Source organism: Rhodnius prolixus, unplaced genomic scaffold (assembly GCF_049639745.1).
Source record: "Rhodnius prolixus isolate KJV_2025 unplaced genomic scaffold, Rpr scaffold_2, whole genome shotgun sequence".
NCBI lineage: Eukaryota > Metazoa > Arthropoda > Insecta > Hemiptera > Reduviidae > Rhodnius > Rhodnius prolixus.
In genome coordinates this window covers 64,064,060-64,082,898 of record NW_027411592.1, presented here as the reverse complement: position 1 = coordinate 64,082,898, position 18,839 = coordinate 64,064,060, and the positions used below count along the sequence as shown (strand labels likewise).

Here is an 18,839-nt window from a genome sequence, read left to right as displayed (position 1 = left end):
TAAATCAAACTCTACAAGTGTGTGTAATACCAGTATTCAAGCTTCAATAGTAAACGAAATATGCAATTTTGAAAATTGCAGTTTTTACAAACCTCCTAAAATATAACTCCAGTTATCTAGTATTCTATTTATCGGAATTCTGTGAAACTTTGCTCAATTGTAGACTAACTCAAACTCTACAACTGCGTTTAATACCAGTAATCTAGCTTCAATAGCAAACGAAATATGCAATGTTGAAAATTGCAGTTTTTACAAACCACCTAAAATAAAACTCCAAATACCTCGTATTCCATTTATCAGAATTCTATGAAACTTTGCTCAATTGTAGACTAACTCAAACTCTACAACTGCGTTTAATACCAGTATTCTAGCTTCATTAGCAAACGAAATATGCAATGTTGAAAATTGCAGTTTTTACAAACCACCTAAAATAAAACTCCAGTTATCTCGTATTCTATTTATCACAATTCTATGAAACTTTGCTCGATTATAGACTAAATCAAACTCTACAACTGTGTGTAATACCAGTATTGTAGCTTCAATAGCAAACGAAATATGCAATGTTGAAAATTGCAGTTTTTACAAACCACCTAAAATGTAACTCATATGTCGTATTCTGTTTATCAGAATTCTATGAAACTTTGCTCGATTATAGACTAAATCAAACTCTACAACTGTGTGTAATACCAGTATTGTAGCTTCAATAGCAAACGAAATATGCAATGTTGAAAATGGCAGTTTTTACAAACCACCTAAAATGTAACTCCAGTTATCTCGTATTCTATTTATCACAATTCTATGAAACTTTGCTCGATTATAGACTAAATCAAACTCTAAAACTGTGTGTAATACCAGTATTGTAGCTTCAATAGCAAACGATATATGCAATGTTGAAAATTGCAGTTTTTACAAACCACCTAAAGTTTAACTCCAGTTATCTCGTATTCAATTTATCAGAATTCTGTGAAACTTTGCTCGATTATAGACTAAATCAAACTCTACAACTGTGTGTAATACCAGTATTGTAGCTTCAATAGCAAACGAAATATGCAATGTTGAAAATTGCAGTTTTTACAAACCACCTAAAGTTTAACTCCAGTTATCTCGTATTCAATTTATCAGAATTCTGTGAAACTTTGCTCGATTGTAGACGTCCGTGAAGTTGGTATGGCCACCACCGAGTTTTTTAACCAAATTTCGCACATCGTTTACAGAATTCTATGATAGTTTTGGTGGGGTTAAAAAATTTGAGATCTGAACAAAATAGCTTAATGCTGTAATACTTTATTTTATAGTCGTTTTTTGTGATTATTGAATAAACCTGGTCAGTAATGTTAGAATACTACAATAATGGTTTTTATATACAGTTTGTACTATTTATGGAATAGGTTTGTCAATTTCTTGGAAAGATAAGAAATGCTTACTTTGATTATGTTACATTTAATTACAATTCCTTTACTTAGAGAATGAAAGAGGTAGAGATTATCCATTCCTCGTCGTTAATGTGCGAGATCTTTGGAAGTCGGCGTTACATGTGGTCTTCAGCATCATAAAAATGAAAATGTTTTTTTGTCCTTCAGTTTTTTTATTTTGCGGCACCTTCAGATTTCATTTTGGGTCATAACCATTTTCTAAAACGATTCACGTTCAGTAGTAATCAAGATGCTTAGTGTCTCGCGTGTAGCCGTTCCGTTGTTCTTGACGTCAAGTTTAGTTTTTGTCTATCTTGTACAACTATCATGGTTTCAGCTCATTGCTGCTACCTTATACTGCCACGGAAGCATTCCTTCACCGCAGAAATACTCTTTCAGGCAGTCTCTTCTATTCTTAGCCGCATAAGGTGATCCCTCGTCATTATATTTGCCTAAATTGCGCAGTCCCATGATCTCTGACCTCCATCTGCCGTGCGTTACCTCACCAGTGTCACAGTCTTGTTCATCGAGCGCTCCTTTGAACAGATAAGTTTCACCGGCCGTCAAAGTAAACCAGTTATGTAAAGCACAAGCTGCCCCGACCAATTTGTTAATAGTCTCCATTTTGACGGCCAATCTTGTGTCTAAAGCACGAAATCGGCTCAACAGAATTCCAAAAACATTTTGCACAGTTCTTCTAGCTCTGTTTAGCCTACAATTGAAAATTTTCTCATCTTGTTGCAATGGATTGTTGGCATAAGTGTACGGTTTCATTAGATAGTTTTCCAGTGGAAAAGCTTCATCAGCAACAAAGAAATATCCTTCCGGTAACATGCCATTTTTTACGCACTCTAATAGTGCGCTATTTTGGAAAATACACTCAGGCGATTTGTAACTTTTTTTCTTACAAATTTCATAATTTGTAATACAATATCTATGATCAACTACTATTATTAATACTACACTGTCGAATCCTCTATAGCGGAAACATTGTGCGTTAGTACAATTGACGAGAATGTGTTTGGCGTCAATAGCTCCGCAACATCCGGGAAAATTCCAAAGGAAATCGTATGCATCGCTTATATCTATCCACTGTTTCTCTGTCTTTGGCTCCTAGAACAAACAAAAAAAAAAAAATTGTCAAAACGACAATCGTGGGAAATTTCACCATAAAAATCATTAGATGACTTACAGTAATTATATCTAGCCGGAAACTGCAAATCGCCACAGTGGTAATGAAGATTTCTTGAACTTAAGAGGGTCGTTTGAAAAGTCCGTGCAAAAATAAAAACTACTTAATTTTTTGGGGTAAACCTTTTTTATTTTTCAACATAGTCTCCTTTTAGGCTTATACACTTCGTCCAACGCTGCTCTAGTTTGTTGATCCCTTCCGAATAATAGGATTTGTCCAAATAGCCATTCGTTTCTGCAATCACCTCCTCGTTTGAATAAAATCTTTTTCCCGCCAGCCATTTCTTCATATTGGGGAACAAATAGTAGTCCGAGGGAGCCAAGTCTGGAGAATAGGGGGGATGTGAAACGAGTTGGAACCCTATTTCCATTAATTTTGCGACCACAACTGCTGAGGTGTGAGCTGGTGCGTTGTCGTGATGGAAAAGGACTTTTTTGTGGGCCAATCGTGGGCGTTTCTCTTGCAGCTCGGTTTTCAAACGGTCCAATAACGATGAATAATATGCACCTGTAATAGTTTTACCCTTTTCCAGATAGTCGATGAGGATTATTCCTTGCGAATCCCAAAAGACAGTCGCCATAATCTTTCCGGCCGAAGGAACGGTCTTCGCCTTTTTTGGCGCAGATTCCCCCTTGGTAACCCATTGTTTAGATTGTTCTTTGGTCTCAGGAGTGTAGTGATGTATCCATGTTTCATCCACAGCGACGAAACGACGCTTAAAGTCCTGCGGATTCTTCTGGAACAGCTGCAAACCGTCCTTGCAACACTTCACACGATTTCGTTTTTGGTCAAGCGTGAGCAATCGCGGCACCCATCTTGCGGATAGCTTTGTCATGTCCAAATGTTGATGCAAAATATTATGTACCCGTTCATTCGAGATGCCCACAGCACTAGCAATCTCACGCACCTTCACTCTTCTGTCTCCATCACCATATCATGGATTTTATCAATGATTTCTGGAGTAGTAACCTCAACAGGGCGTCCAGAACGTTCAGCGTCACTTGTGCCCATATGGCCACTCCGAAAATTTTGAAACCACTTATAAACTGTTCTAATCGAAGGTGCAGAGTCACCATAATGTTTATCAAGCTTCTCTTTAGTCTCCTGAGGCGTTTTGCCTTTCATAAAGTAGTGTTTAATCAACACACGAAATTATTTTTCGTCCATTTTTTGAAAATCACTCGACTTCCTCGATTCAAACGAATGCCAAACACAAAGAAATAGACCGATCTGGCTGAAACTTGGTGTGTGTTCTTCCAAGAGATGCTACTAACTAAACACAACCTCGATACGCGCCAGTAGTGCTATCTCTCTGACTTTGCACGAACTTTTCAAACGACCCTCGTAAGAGTACCAGAAGTAACAACATAAGATAGGAAATGAGACTGTAACTAATTTTCAATAAAAAAAATGAAAAAAATAACCTCTGAAAACCGCTGATTCTTATTTCTTTTCAGAAAAGTGGCCATTTTCCTTGGTGATTAGAGGGGCTACAGTAAATTTAAGAACGTTAAATTTTCCATAAGTAGATCGATTCCTGATCATACAGACTTTGCTGGAAAACCTGCAAAGTTTCAGTATAGTGGAAGACGATGTATTTCCCTCGAAGATAATGTTTTATCTCAATTTGCGGTCTTTCCATTCCTGGAATTTATTTTGTGACTGGACTTAACTCCAGAAAACTGGAAAAAATGTCATAATTTTCAAAATTTGAATTAACTACTTCTTACACCATCAACACCCTTTTTGAGCAAAAAACTGTCAAAGCTCTTTAAAAAAATCATCTTAGAAAAGTGTTTACTATTTATTTAAACTTAGAAAAAAATCCCCCTTCCCTAAACTGTTCAAATCTTGGTGTGTGCATTTTTTAAAAATGGTTTTAAATTTTTTTAGCGTCATAATTTATTTGTGTTAATTGCGTTTCATTAAAAACCTGTGCATTGTTTCGAACCTCCTTTTAAAATCAATCTTAAATTAAGTGAAGCGAATCTTCACTATTTTGAAAAATATTTTGTAGATGAAAATGGCCAGCATAATAGAGTCTGTGACATCTAATAAATTGTAAACAATATTAATGAAAATTTAATGCAGCAAAATTCACTTAAATGACGATAATGAAATGAGTACTTGCTGATTTGTTTACCTTTTGTCGTTTATATAATATAACCCCTCTTATGTATAACCTTATACATAACCTTTTAAACTGTTTATGAGTGAAAGAATGATCAAGCTTACCGTTATGAACTCTTGAAGGCTTTCAATAATGGCATCGCACACATTCGGTACAAAGTTCGATATAGCCGCTTTTGACACACGAAAACAACACTGCTGCGTGTGATAACTACTTCCAGTGGCCAGGAAATTCAATGTCACTTCCAGCATAACACTTGGCGAGATTGGCTCTCTCAAAACGGTACCCAATTTTTGTATCTTTGGCAAAACCAAGGCCAGCAGTCGATCAAAAACGTCTGGCGTCATTCGCAACAACATCCTGTATTCGGCTATATATTCAGGCACAGGTTCCTGTACCACCGGCACATAGGCTACTTGAAAGTTCTTCTTTTCAGCGTTTTCCGCTTCACGCAACTTCGCTTTCTCCGGGTCCATTTCCAATTCGACAAGATCTTCCACTTCGTCTAGTAAAACATTATATACACGTTTTAGCAATACTTTAACAGCACGTCTACGATTTAAGAGCATCTCCTGGGTTGACATATCTGGATGTTGTCTCTTAAAAAAACTAAATCAAAAAACACTTCTAATTATATGAAGGTTAGTGTACTTGTACTGGTACCGTTGTTAACTGGCTCACAGACGTGACACTACTGCTGTCTAGCGACTGTTCTCGTCCCCACTGCACCAAATGCGCTTGGAGTGGGGTACAAAGGACGTCACATTAACTTGCCAGCCCTCTACTGCGTCACCCTATTTTATTTCAAATATTTACGGCCCTAAAAGCAACGCGTATACTTAGCATTACATAAAAAGTGGCCAATATTTACCAAAATCTGTAAAAATCCGGCGTGAACTCGTCACTTCCTCTTACAAAGAAGTCTCCAACGGAAATTCACAAAGTTACCTTTTATCTTTTAGAGGAGTTCGAGCCATATTTAATTTTCACAAACATTATGCATATTTTGTAAGCAGCACTATGCGCCAAAATGTTTAAATCTTTTTTAAAAATGCCTACCTCAGCCACTCAAGTGAACTAAATGTTAACATTATAAAATTGATGTTAACTTGTTGTAAAAATGGTGGTGCATGTGTGGTGATGAACTGGACTGGTTTACCTGTAGGTTCGCTAAATCCAAGCAGTTGCAGTCCCTTAACTACCTCTGCAGGCCCTACTGTGTGTTAATTGAGTGAATTTTAGTGTTCTAAATGTTGTTAGGCTGGGTTACCCGCAGCGACGCCAAGATCCCTGAAGAAATGGCTAGTCCACTTCCCACCTACGGAGTATAAATATATATATATATAAAAAAAATGGAATGACTCAAATCTATAACCACTTTCTACAAATAGTGAATTTCAGCGGATGTTGCGTATTGGTAAGTCGGCCTGACGTAAATTATACTAGCAAGAATGTCGCACTTCCTGGAGTTCTGATTTTAATTCTAAATGTGGTCGTAACATTCCGTCGTACTATTTTTTATTTACAAAATACAAAAGTACAAAAAATTAGAAAAATAAAGAAAATTATTAACAGTATTAATAGGCATGGCGTCCGTCGGCCTAAGTTCGCTAGACATTCAAATAACAAAATTATCTCAACAAAAAGATTAACTCGATTAATTTCAAAGTAAAAGAAAAACTGAAATGTTTTACAATCAAAAAAAATGTTTGCTCAGCTCAATAAAATTAAATACTGGATTTTAAATAAAGAATGGTGTAGGTAATTATCAGATACATAAGAGATCTTTACTGGGAGGTAAATAATTTAAACAAGTGATTAAATACAAGATTTTGAGATTTTGAGATGACGGGGCGGGACCCATGCCCCACGGCACCGCAGCCACAAGAGGCTTATTGTGCCTTCTCCTCAAGTCTAATAAGTGAAACCTCTCCTTCTAAGAAGGTCGAGGACTTTCCCTACCAGTTCCTTCTGCGCTACAATCTCCTTTGGCCGCAAAGTTTCAAAGATTTCGTAGCGCAGTCTCTCGATTGCAACGCAATCGAACAACAGGTGAGAGGCCGTTTCTTCCTCTTCCTGACACACAATCTGCACATCGGTTCCGAGCTAATAAGCCCCCACCTTGTGCAGATGCTTTCTGAACCTGCCGTGCCCTGTGAATAGGCCTGTAATCAGAAGTAATCTGATTGCTGCCCAAACCTAGAGTCACTTTAGTTTTTTGTTAGCACAACAAGGGCATGACCCTCTTGCTGTGTTTGACCCCAGGAAGCATCACCCAGTACCTTTCATGTTCTCTCCAGATCCAATCTCTGCGAACTGCACCCCCAGTGATCCCCAGGACTGGTTCCGGACCAGTGAAGGAAGTACTAGCTCCATTCCTGGCCAACTGATCAGCTATTTCATTCCCGTTAATCTCCACATGGCCCGGGCACCCATTCCAATCGGACTTAGTTGTGCCGAGCCAGTTGAACTAATCTAGAGCCTTTTTACACTCCCAGACCAGGGAAGAGGTAGTTCTGAAGGAAGAGAAGGCCTTCAGTGCCGCTTGACTGTCCGAAAAAATGCAAATCTCCCTATTTCTAAGACCCATTCGCAGATTTTCCCCAGCGTAGGCATTAAATACAAGAAAAAATAGAAATTTTATGAATTTATATGAATTATGTGAAGTGCTCTAACATATAAATAAGAAAGTGTAAAATATTAGTAAATAAATGAAAACTTAGTTATAAACCTGAGAAATATTAGAAGGTCAAGTTTTTCCTCAAATCCATAGCCCTACTAGTATATTCTCAAGCAAAGGTTTTGCACGACTTGGAGGGATAACATCTGCACTATGTCACTCCCTTGAAGAGTGGCACTACCAAGGAAACGTTTTCTCAAATCACTTAGAGCGGGACATTCTACTAAAAAGTATGATGAAGATTCTGTCGTACTAATATTTTATGCAAAGCTTTAAAAAGGTACAATAATGCACTGTAACTGCACTGTTTTAGACGATAACTTAACTACTCATTAAGAACCCAGCTTAAAGTTCCGTGAAAAAAAATGAGAAAAGTTCAAGAAAAATAGACCTCCAAATGTGGGTTCGAAGTTTATCAAAAAAAAAAATCACTTAAACTCATTTTTAAGGAGCAAAAATAGAAACAGTAGTAAATTGAGCAAAGCAGCTCTGTGGTCTTCGATTAGCTACACATGGAAACCACTGAAAATTGAGTACACTCAATACGCATGTTACTGGACTAAAACTCATAATTTAAAATTGCAATATTCTCTCTCTATTTATGGGGGAAAGAAAATAAATAACAATGAGAAAAAAAAATACTTTATTACGTAATAGGAGCTCTAAAATAGAAACTGTTGCATCCTGGTTGGTGCATACGGCGATAAAATTGTATATCCATGCACCAACGTGTGTGAGTGGGGGTTTTGGCATGGCGCATCGTAGTGGTGTACACAGGGCGTTTTGGCAAGAAGCACTATTGCCAGTTCTGGCACCATGTCCAGAGAGAGATCTGGCAACGATGTTTTGCTGTTATCTCTCGGCTGTGTAAGCAGTTCACGACATCACTCCGCTGATAACGCTGAACCAATATAATTTATTGATAATTTTTTACTCATACAAATTTTTATAAATAAGTCATAAAAACAAAACAAAAAAAATCTCGTGTGGTTAAATTGTGACCCAAGAAATTGAGTCAAATTTTGTTTTCTTCGCCCGAAATATGGGACCCATAAACAGAACTAAAATTCTTTTTTTCGTCTTCAGGGGACCTCAAAATGATATTTACAGCGAAAAATTGATATCGTTTGTTTTGATCACAATTTACTTTAAGTGTGATCACTTAACATTTTACTTTTATTGTGAAACATTGTTACATTTGATTTTTATATGAGAGATGTGATTACCAGATATTTAATTTATATTTATATTTATTTATATTCCGGGACCAATCTACAATTTTTCTTAATCGAATAATAAATTCGATTTTAATCGAATTCTTTTCTTACGTAATTTTTGGAAAAACCTATAGCGTAAAAAAAAACAAAAACAAATAGTTTTTCTTGCACTTTTTGCGAACAGTTTGAGAAGACGGATGAAAAGGTGTGTAGAGATGCGAGGATTTGTGAAGAAGGGTTGATTGGGCCGAGTTAAGGAGCACAGAATGGGGATGACCTTGAACACTAGATGAAGACCCCGCTCACTCTCTCTAGGAGTGGGGGCAAAGGGCTGACATGCCCGTGCACCACTGCGCCATCACTGGGACCCCCCCCCCCGTTGGATCAATAGTCCGGGGATAACCACAGCTCGCAGCACCTTTAGTCACCGCCGTACTTACCGCCTCATGTTCTGGCAACGGCCTGTAGAGTGCACTCCATTCAAGGGATTACACGTTGCAGCGAGATTTGAACAGAAAATCCGACGGAAGTACTCGAAAAGACTTCCTCTTTTATATCAGTTATTACGAGGGGTGTCTTATTAATTATTTTTTTAACGGGAACGCTTAGGCCTAAACTTTTATTTTTTTAAATATTTTTTACGCACCAAAAAGGATTTAGTAATAGTGCAATCACGGTAAGCGGCGACATGACGTCCCAGTTAGTTATTTTATTAGCCAATCATGCAATGCAATAATAACCACATACGGAACTTACTTTTACATAAATTGGAGAATTCAGAGCTGGATCTGACCTCCATGCGTCTAGAGGTAGACAATTGTGTTCACCATATCAACCAATTTTCGTTAAAACAGAAATCATCTTTAGTTCCGGAACGCGTTCCTGTCCAAAAAGGAAGTACCGGAACGACGTTCCGCTTACAAAGACGAAATATGAATCCAAAAAAGTCAGTAGCAAATTAAAATCTACATTTTGCTGTCAATAAATTACGCGATAACAGGGTTAGGAGGTTACAATTCACAAAAAAATAATGAAATAATAAAAAAATCTTTGTACTTAGTTGTAATTCACAATAAATCACTTGGTAAAATAAAAATTTTACCTTTAAAAAAAATATTTTAAAAAAACTAGTTCAATTCAAATGAAGTTATAATTCAAAAAATAAAAATAAAGCTAACGTCACGGAGTATATACATTACAAATACAAATGTTCGCTACTTATTTTCACAATTTGTGAATGTTCAGAACGTAACAGTACAGGTTATGTTGTGGTTTTCTCGTAAATCGAATTATGGCCACAACGTGCTTCAGCAATGGCGCCGCGTCCAAAGAGAATTGCCTTAATTTAAATATGGTGTGCAGTCAAGACTAGATTTTTGCAGGAGAAGAGCGATTCTTCTATGAATGGTGGAAGGCCAATCACGATGTGTGGTGTACAGTCAGACTAAGAATCGTTTTTATTCAGAATATAGAGTTCGCTGTCACTCGGATTATTCACAAAAATTTGTGGCTCATATTATTCATATAAATACATTGTTAGTTCGTATATCATTTTTTAGCACGATTAACGTTAAGATTGTGAAGTAAAATAAGGATACAGGAAGTCCAGATCAGGCTGAAGGAAGCTGGCAGGACCACACTGAGCACACTGGGCCCCCACGAAGAAGTTCAGTTTCTCCCACACAGAACTGTGCATTCAAACTTAAACTAAGTCGTCTTTTTCAGATTAGTTACTTTGCCATCCAAGTTATTCTTTTCGATCTCACTTAGCACTTTCAACACCTTCCACCGGAACTGTTGTTTAGCGCTATCTGGTAATAGTTTAACACGAGGTAATAGTCCATTGAAAAATGCTAAATCATCCTTGCTCACAACTATAACGTTTTTCTTCGAAAATTGCGGGCTACTCAATACGTTGCTGGGTGTTGGCCTCAATAAACTGGCACCACTTTTATCCGGGCTTTTTGGCTCATTCAGCCCACTTCGACTGTTCGATTCAGCGTTTTTTTGCGCACCACTGTTTGTGGCGACCAGGGTGAGATCCTTTTCAGGAGGTAATAATTGAAAAGAGAAGTTTTCCTTTGAACTAGCTCCTGTTGCTTTATGATTGCCTGATTTTAAATCATTCTTACCTGGAATCCTAATAAATGTTCTCTGATCTTTATTACCTCCTCCAGCCAGACTTCCTACATTTTTATAAAAAAGTTTTGGATTTTTATAAATTTTAATTGACTGATTGTTAGCCAACGGTAGAGTGTTTGTAGATGTAGTATGTAATATTGTCAGAGAGTTGCCCAAATTGACAGCTTTTTGTAGTTTAGGTATTGGCACTTTAGGCACTCGGTTTGTCTGTTCCAATTTGGTTGAATTGTTGATCACTTTGTTGATACTATTTGTGTCGTTCATTAAAACTTTGTAAGTTGCATTGTTACCAACTTTATATCCAGTAGGTAATACAGTAATAATACTTTCTCTTCCAGAACTATCAGCTGCGGTACTTTGATTTTCTAATTTTAAAAATGAAAGTCGATCGAAGTATTGCCAATTGCTAGTTTTAATCTTCAATTTTTCCATATTAATCAACTCTTCAAAGAATTTCCTTTGTAGATGTTGCCAAATCTGTTTGACGATGTACACTGCAAGAAAGAAAATACCTTTTTTAGATCAAACAATTCTTCATCTTGCTAAGATTTTGAGGAAGAAAGACGCTACTCTCTCTCCAAACGTAGTTTTTCTAATTCCGTCACTACGGGAGACAATAATATGGTAACAAGGACTAATTTTACAAGAACTGAGTTTCTAAGTGGAATGCCCAGCTACTTAAGATTGGGCTTAAGTCTGGTCGGGCCCCAATGGCTGGGGCCCTTGGTGGTTTTGTAACGGAGAGGGTCAAGTTCATACCAAATTGCCTTTGATAATCAATGGGATTGGCTCATTTCCAACCATTTCGCCGCAAGTCTTGATCAGAGAGAGTGCCCACAACCACTCAGGATACCTTTGCCCAGTTGCGAATCGAGATGAGGAAACTTTTTTTTTTGTATCCTGTCTGAGTGTCTGCAACCGCTATTTTTGGACAATTTGACCTTTTTAATACCAAGAAAGTTAATCGAGTTAATGGAAAAACCCAGGGCCTCTTTTAGTCCAGGAACATTCGGTGAAATGAGATATAAAAAGCATAATGATGAGGAGAGAATGTGGTAAATAAAGACTGTACTGATAATCGCCGTATACAGAGTCTTCATGGCCAATGAGAAGATTGAGTTAGGTTCTTCAGGTGACAGAAGAAAAGAATGCCTTAGATGCGAGTGAGGAGGACATGGTGGGCCTTGGGTTGAGGGAGATTGGATGGACATGGCAAGGTTGTTTCCACGGGGAGTTCCTCAGGCCTTCAGTTCCCTAATCCTGGCATGGTTGCTTGGGCAGATAGGGTTTATCTTACACCCTTGCCCTTTGGGTAGGGCTACCTTACAGCAAGTAATTCACGTATATTAAGAGGGTTGTTTAGGGCTCTATTAGGAGAAAAGGGTACTTCAGTCAGCACAGCTGCTTGTAAAAATACCACTTCCTTTCTCCGGGAAGGTTCTTCCTAAGCCTCAGGAGATCATTCCTCTACCCTCTCTTTGATGCTCCTCTATCGGTAACCACAAACACCACTTTAAGGATTTCACCGGAGTGCGACTATCCTCAAGACCAATGTTAACAACCAAAACTGAACCTACCACCTCGTCTAACTTCTTTCGCCACTTCAGTCCACAGTTTCTCTACCTCGTCCTCTTGACCTTTGGCAGTTTCCATCCACAATTTTGGGCGATTATAAATGGCCTTAATAATGGAATCCTCTGCATTAACAAAAAAAAACAACAAAAAAGTTGTAAGTAAATGGATTTGAGTAAAAGAAGTAAATCCCACAAATACTTTCATTACCTAATGTTACTTCGCCCGTGATAAGCTCCGGCTCGCTAGGCGGTACTGGTGCGTTTCCATTCTTATCGGGTAGAAGATCAGATGTAGCCAATGGTAAAATCTTTGGAGTTGGGCTTAATTCTACTGCTTGAATTCGAGGTCTCTTTGGTGATGGTTCCATCTCCTCTGATCTGCATGGCTGTGAAGAAGAGAAGTAGGTTTATTTAAACTGGTTCCAGTTAAGTTGTTCGCCAAGATTCATGGTCAGGTAGCGAACATCATCGCACTTCTACCTTCCCGAACAAAGCTGATTCCCAGGAAAACAAAAAACAATAAGAATGTTGTCTTCTTCTTGTTCCAGTTAGGAAATGAATTCTAAGATCGTATCCAAGATAAGAAAGATCGGAAATTTCTGTTTTAAGCTTCCATGTGACACAAAAAAGTATCTTTTTTAGGAAAAACTATTTTCGGGGGGCCCCAAACGGAAGTACCACTTTACTAAATAGATGTTTTCACAACTTTTATTTCGTAACATTTTTTTTATTTCAGGAAAAATCAATTAAGGGTACTTCCGGAGAAGCAGATGGATAAGTATTCCTCTAAAGTACCAATTCAGTATTATTTACCATCTTATGATAACTTTTTTTATGGAGGGAATTCGCTTTGTAGTAGTTCTACAACGGAAGAGTTATGGCTAGATGTGTCATTTTGGTATGTGGTTTTTACAATGTGTAATGAATTTTAGTTATAATTAAATTTGGGGTTAGAAAAAAAAAATACGTTAAGTTAAATCCAAAGAATCGTAGTGTGTTCGCTCCTTGCTTCAAGACATCGTAAAAATCTTTTCTTATAACATGGCTAAGAACGTAAATAATAACTTAATTCTGAAGCATTTCCTGTCCGTGAGTTCCGCAGGTAGAAATGAAATGAACATAACTTCTACAGCTGTACACACACGCGGACGGAAAAGGCAGAGGGGGATAGAAAACAAAAAGATGCGCATGCGTAGATGTTCTGCGCATAGACAGTTTGCCTTAGCTGATGATTCGTTCTTTTGACATTTCAGTGAGAAGTAACTAAAAATGATTCGTTCTCTTTTACATCACAAAACAAGAATATTTACTCTGGTTTAAAAAATACTCACATAATTTTCTGTTACATAAAACATTATTTAATTGTTAAATTTAAAATTAATTGAAATCAAAATAAATTTTAATGCTCACCAACTGATCACTGCCATCTTCATCATCAGATAAATTGATAATCTCATGTTTTACATCGTTTTGCCCAATAATTTTACCTAATTTCGATGTTACCATTGATTCTATTTTAGATTTTTCAAAGATTGTAGGACATGAATTCGGCTTTAAAATTGCTCTTTTAATCTTCTTATTTGAATGTTCACCAAGAAAAAGTTCTTTAGGTTTAGATCTTTTTTTCCGAATAATACAATCATCTGTAAAATGTTTCATACAAACAACACTACTACTGGTTGGCGTGAAATTCGTTCGGCCAATATTCTTTAACCATTTTTCAACTAATTTTTTATCTTTTGGAAATAGAAAACAACTAATATATTTATGCTCATTTCTATAATTACTTCTACAACCGGGTACACAACACTTGAATGGCATTTTGTAATTGAAATTTCGAGTATTAACAAACCAAACAATAGCGTCCTACACTATCAGCCATGACACTTTCAACAGCAACGCAGTCTGCGCACGAATGAGTGGGGGCTAAAGGCCTGCTATTCCCCCACCCCCAAATTGATGACGTAGTAACCCCACTCTTATTGCACATATTTCCCATAATGCTGTGGATTCTGGTACTAAATTTTTAAAGATATATTTATTTTATTTTCATTCCAAACTTATAAATGTTTATTTAAAGGAAATAAAATCTTTATTAAATAAATTATTTTTTTGTAGTCTACTATAACAAAAATTATTCCTTTATATGCTTTTTTTCTCAATAACTTATGGCAGCAAATTCAAATTTAAACCCATCCGTGATTCTTTTATAAACCTATTAAAATATACTTTTTTGATTTTTGAATTCATTTTTCTGGGAACCTCATTAGGATACAAAATTTTCTAGTTCATGTTCTGCATAAAGGTGTGTGGTGTTTAACAAAATAAGATTTCATTTTACGAATCGAATCGAAAGATCGAATTTATATATTTCTTTTACTATTCGTCAAAGAAGGTACTGAAATCATAGACTTTTTTAATTATGAGTTTGCACCAGAAATATCTGGTTTAAGATCACCCAAGAATCAATAAAATCTGGTTTGACTCACTCACACGACTTTTTCTAACTACTATTCTCAAGGTTCCTAACACATTTAATATTCACAAAACTGGGAACCTGCTGTAACTCACTCACACGACTTTTTCTAACTACTATTCTCAAGGTTTCTAACACATTTAATATTCTCCAAACTGGGAATCTGGTGTGACTCACTCACACGACTTCCACTAACTACTATTCTCAAGGTTTCTAACACACACTCACACGACTTCCACTAACTACTATTCTCAAGGTTTCTAACACACACTCACACGACTTCCACTAACTACTATTCTCAAGGTTTCTAACTCATTTAATATTCTCCAAACTGGGTATCTGGTGTGACTCACTCACACGACTTCCACTAACTACTATTCTCAAGGTTTCTAACTCATTTAATATTCTCCAAACTGGGAATCTGGTGTGACTCACTCACACGACTTCCACTAACTACTATTCTCAAGGTTTCTAACAGATTTAATATTCTCCAAACTGAGAATCTGGTGTGACTCACTCACACGACTTCCACTAACTACTATTCTCAAGGTTTCTAACACATTTAATATTCTCCAAACTGGGAATCTGGTGTGACTCACTCACACGACTTCCACTAACTACTATTCTCAAGGTTTCTAACTCATTTAATATTCTCCAAACTGGGCATCTGGTGTGACTCACTCACACGACTTCAACTAACTACTATTCTCAAGGTTTCTAATACATTTAATATTCTCCAAACTGGGAATCTGGTGTGACTCACTCACACGACTTCCACTAACTACTATTCTCAAGGTTTCTAACACATTTAATATTCTCCAAACTGGGAATCTGGTGTGACTCACTCACACGACTTCCACTAACTACTATTCTCAAGGTTTCTAATACATTTAATATTCTCCAAACTGGGAATCTGGTGTGACTCACTCACACGACTTCCACTAACTACTATTCTCAAGGTTTCTAACACATTTAATATTCTCCAAACTGGGAATCTGGTGTGACTCACTCACACGACTTCCACTAACTACTATTCTCAAGGTTTCTAATACATTTAATATTCTCCAAACTGGGAATCTGGTGTGACTCACTCACACGACTTCCACTAACTACTATTCTCAAGGTTTCTAACACATTTAATATTCTCCAAACTGGGAATCTGGTGTGACTCACTCACACGACTTCCACTAACTACTATTCTCAAGGTTTCTAACACATTTAATATTCTCCAAACTGGGAATCTGGTGTGACTCACTCACACGACTTCCACTAACTACTATTCTCAAGGTTTCTAACTCATTTAATATTCTCCAAACTGGGAATCTGGTGTGACTCACTCACACTAGACTTATTTAGACAGAGACTGAGACTGACATAAACACAAACATACACACGTACTTAGTCCATTTTAAAAACACTTTTTAGCACTCTGGGCACCTCAAATCAGACACTTTCGGTGAAAACTCGAATTCAAAAATCTTCTAAATAATTTTTTAGCCAAATATGGCTACCGGAAGTGCCATTTTGATGAAAGTATATTTCTGTTTGTTTTTTTTTGGCTTGAATGCAGTTGTATAAAATTTTTGAACAATAATTACATTCCATTAGTTTGTGATGTGGTAATATAATTATCATTTTACTTACGTGCCCATTAATCTACCATTTTTACGCAAGCTATTTGTAATCATAATTAATACCTAAATTAACATAGCAAAATATTGGAGCTTAAAAAATGGTAAAAAAACTGTTCAAATTACGATTCTCCACGTTCAGTACTTCTAACACCGAATTTCGGAAAAACATGCCGATTCAATTATTACTTCCGGTGTGGAAATTACCTCCAAATTCGGAATTTTAGCATTTTAGAATTTTTGTTCCTTTTTGTAACAATATAAATAATAAGAACTGCACTGAAATGGTACTATTTATAGGAAAAACCTACTAATCTTTTTTTTTTCAGAGTTCATCTCTTTAACAAATTTTTCGGAAAAATGCTTTTAATCTAAAATTTTAGACTACTAAACGAGCACAATACGAGTGTGGATTTTAAAGAAAATTGTTCGCGTCATATTCGAGGAAAACTTGTCAAAAAGGTGAGAATAGATAATTCCGTATTACAATTACGCCATTAATTTATTTATTTATAATTTATGTAAAAAATAATTTTAGTAAAGGTTCTGGGATGGTTGCCTCCCAGTGAGATTGCCTTCAGTGTCATCACTTCAATGTTCGGTTAGAGTGAGGCTCAAATGATCGGCGTTTGAAGAAAATCCGTAACTATGATACGAGAGTTCACTGCTGATCGTTCCATTACCAGGAGTGGAGATATTTTGCGCTACAGTATTCACAAAGAGGATTGTGGTGTTGGCGCGCATTTGTGTAGGCGGGAGAAAAAAAGAATGGGCGTGGTTCAGCAATTCCGGCGCCCTTTGTGAGACTGCGCGTCAGTGCTTAGATGGTGGCGCCGTGGTGTAGCTAATGTTCGTAACTTGGTTCAAACCATTTAAAGTCTTCATTAGCCTCCCTGGTCACCGCTCGTTCATACGTTCTTTTGCGTTTTTGCCAAGAAATTTTTGCTCTCCTTGGTCTTAGCCTTTTTAGGAAATAAAAAGATTAAAAGTAAATGAAATTTGGGTATCAATTCAGTTGTAAGTTTTCAGAAAATCTTCTCAACTCTTTTGTGCGTTCTTTGCGAAACACCGCAAAATCTTTTTCTTTTTTTTTTTTTTGAAGCTTATTTTCGAAAACTGGACCAAAAAGAAATACCAAATTTGAGCTTTCTACTTTCATTCAATGAAATGGGCTGAAATTAATATTTCGAACACTTTGGTACCCACAAAATATTTAATTGGGAGAAAATTCATATTAGAAAATTTGTTACTACCCACTAAATTTCGAGACTAGGTATAAAATGTGAAAAAGTAAAGTAATTGCCTATTTTTTCGGGCCGGCTTTACGTCCAACTGGTGACGTGAACTGAGGCGACTAGCAAACATACTTTACTATAAATTTCTTTTATTAACCATTAAACAAAATCCAAGGCCTAGACCAGGGGAATCGAACCCACTAAACCAACAATACATCTTAGCATTGCGGGTCTAGTCTCTTAACCGCCTAACATACTTGACTATAAATTTCTCATATTAACCATTAAACAAAATCCAAGGCCTAGACCGGGGGAATCGAACCCACTAAATCAACAATACATCTTAGCATTGCGGGTCTAGTCTCTTAACCGCCTAACATACTTTACTGTAAATTTCTCATATTAACCATTAAATAAAATCCAAGGCCTAGACCGGGGGAATCGAACCCACTAAACCAACAATACATCTTAGCATTGCGGGTCTTGCCTCTTAACCGCCTAACATACTTTACTATAAATTTCTCATATTAAACATTAAATAAAATCCAAGGCCTAGACACCGGGAAATTGAACCCACTAAACCAACAATACATCTTAGCATTGCGGGTCTAGTCTCTTAACCGCCTAACATACTTTACTATAAATTTCTCATATTAACCATCAAAATAAAATCCAAAGCCTAGACCCCGGGGAATCGAACCCAGTACCTCAAGACATTAAATGTGAAAAGGTTCAATTCCATTTTACCCTCTCAAACCACTTTAAATTTGAGCCTAATAATCAGCCACTTTGAGGCTTTGTATTTAAGGCGAAAAATTAATTATATTACTGCTGTTAATACTTAGACTCATATTCGATCACAATAATACTGACTAAAACATCAATAGTTCCAAAATTGCTCACGATGTTGAGCTTAAATCGGCGCTTCTATTTTTTCGCATTTAATTTTCAATTACTAAATGATACTGCATACATATTAAAAATTTTAAAAAAAGTTTTCTGTAAAATGTAGTTAAAATAAGTTCAATGCATGGATACCGGATATTCATGGATCTGTTTAGGTATTGACTAGAACGAGGGGTATATAGTAAATACTACGGAAATAGATGTAATGAGAGGGCGACATGACGTAACAGAGGTATTTCATTG

General features: G+C 36.7%; 2 protein-coding genes across 8 annotated transcripts in view; both read right to left on the bottom strand.

Annotated features, from left to right (window-relative positions):
* Positions 1-1,268: 1,268 nt before the first annotated feature.
* On the bottom strand, positions 1,269-7,984 carry LOC141450161 (putative nuclease HARBI1). Of its 4 annotated transcripts, XM_074120316.1 has the most exons (4): positions 7,467-7,984; positions 5,895-6,053; positions 4,840-5,240; positions 1,269-2,525 (listed from the first exon to the last, which is right to left on the bottom strand). In XM_074120316.1, exons 3-4 carry the CDS (start codon positions 5,209-5,211, stop codon positions 1,746-1,748), a joined length of 1,152 nt encoding a protein of 383 aa, XP_073976417.1. In that variant the 5' UTR covers positions 5,212-5,240; positions 5,895-6,053; positions 7,467-7,984; the 3' UTR covers positions 1,269-1,745. The 4 variants fall into 4 exon arrangements, with proteins under 4 accessions (XP_073976417.1, XP_073976418.1, XP_073976416.1 ...); XM_074120317.1 differs by lacking the exon at positions 5,895-6,053; XM_074120315.1 differs by lacking the exon at positions 7,467-7,984 and having other exon boundaries at positions 5,895-7,395.
* Positions 7,985-9,663: 1,679 nt separating this feature from the next.
* The window catches only part of LOC141450159 (uncharacterized), a 36,341-nt gene continuing 27,165 nt past the window's right edge, over positions 9,664-18,839 (bottom strand). For 2 of the 4 annotated variants that reach the window (XM_074120308.1, XM_074120306.1), the window contains exons 2-4: positions 12,557-12,734; positions 12,352-12,471; positions 9,664-11,268 (exon numbers count right to left, since the gene is read on the bottom strand). In XM_074120308.1, the coding sequence (XP_073976409.1) occupies positions 10,340-11,268; positions 12,352-12,471; positions 12,557-12,716 (1,209 nt within the window). In that variant the 5' untranslated portion in view covers positions 12,717-12,734 and the 3' untranslated portion in view covers positions 9,664-10,339. Of the gene's footprint in view, positions 11,269-12,351; positions 12,472-12,556; positions 12,735-13,679; positions 15,347-18,839 lie in introns of those variants that run through there. The other 2 variants (XM_074120305.1, XM_074120307.1) reach the window with 2 other exon arrangements.

Bases quoted from the DNA above. Each gene is read 5' to 3' on its own strand.
- LOC141450161 (XM_074120314.1), bottom strand. From the start codon at position 5,319: ATGTCAACCCAGGAGATGCTCTTAAATCGTAGACGTGCTGTTAAAGTA. The intron at 2,526-4,839 runs GTAAGCTTGATC...TGTTTGTTCTAG, and splicing joins GCCTTCAAGAGTTCATAACG to GAGCCAAAGACAGAGAAACA.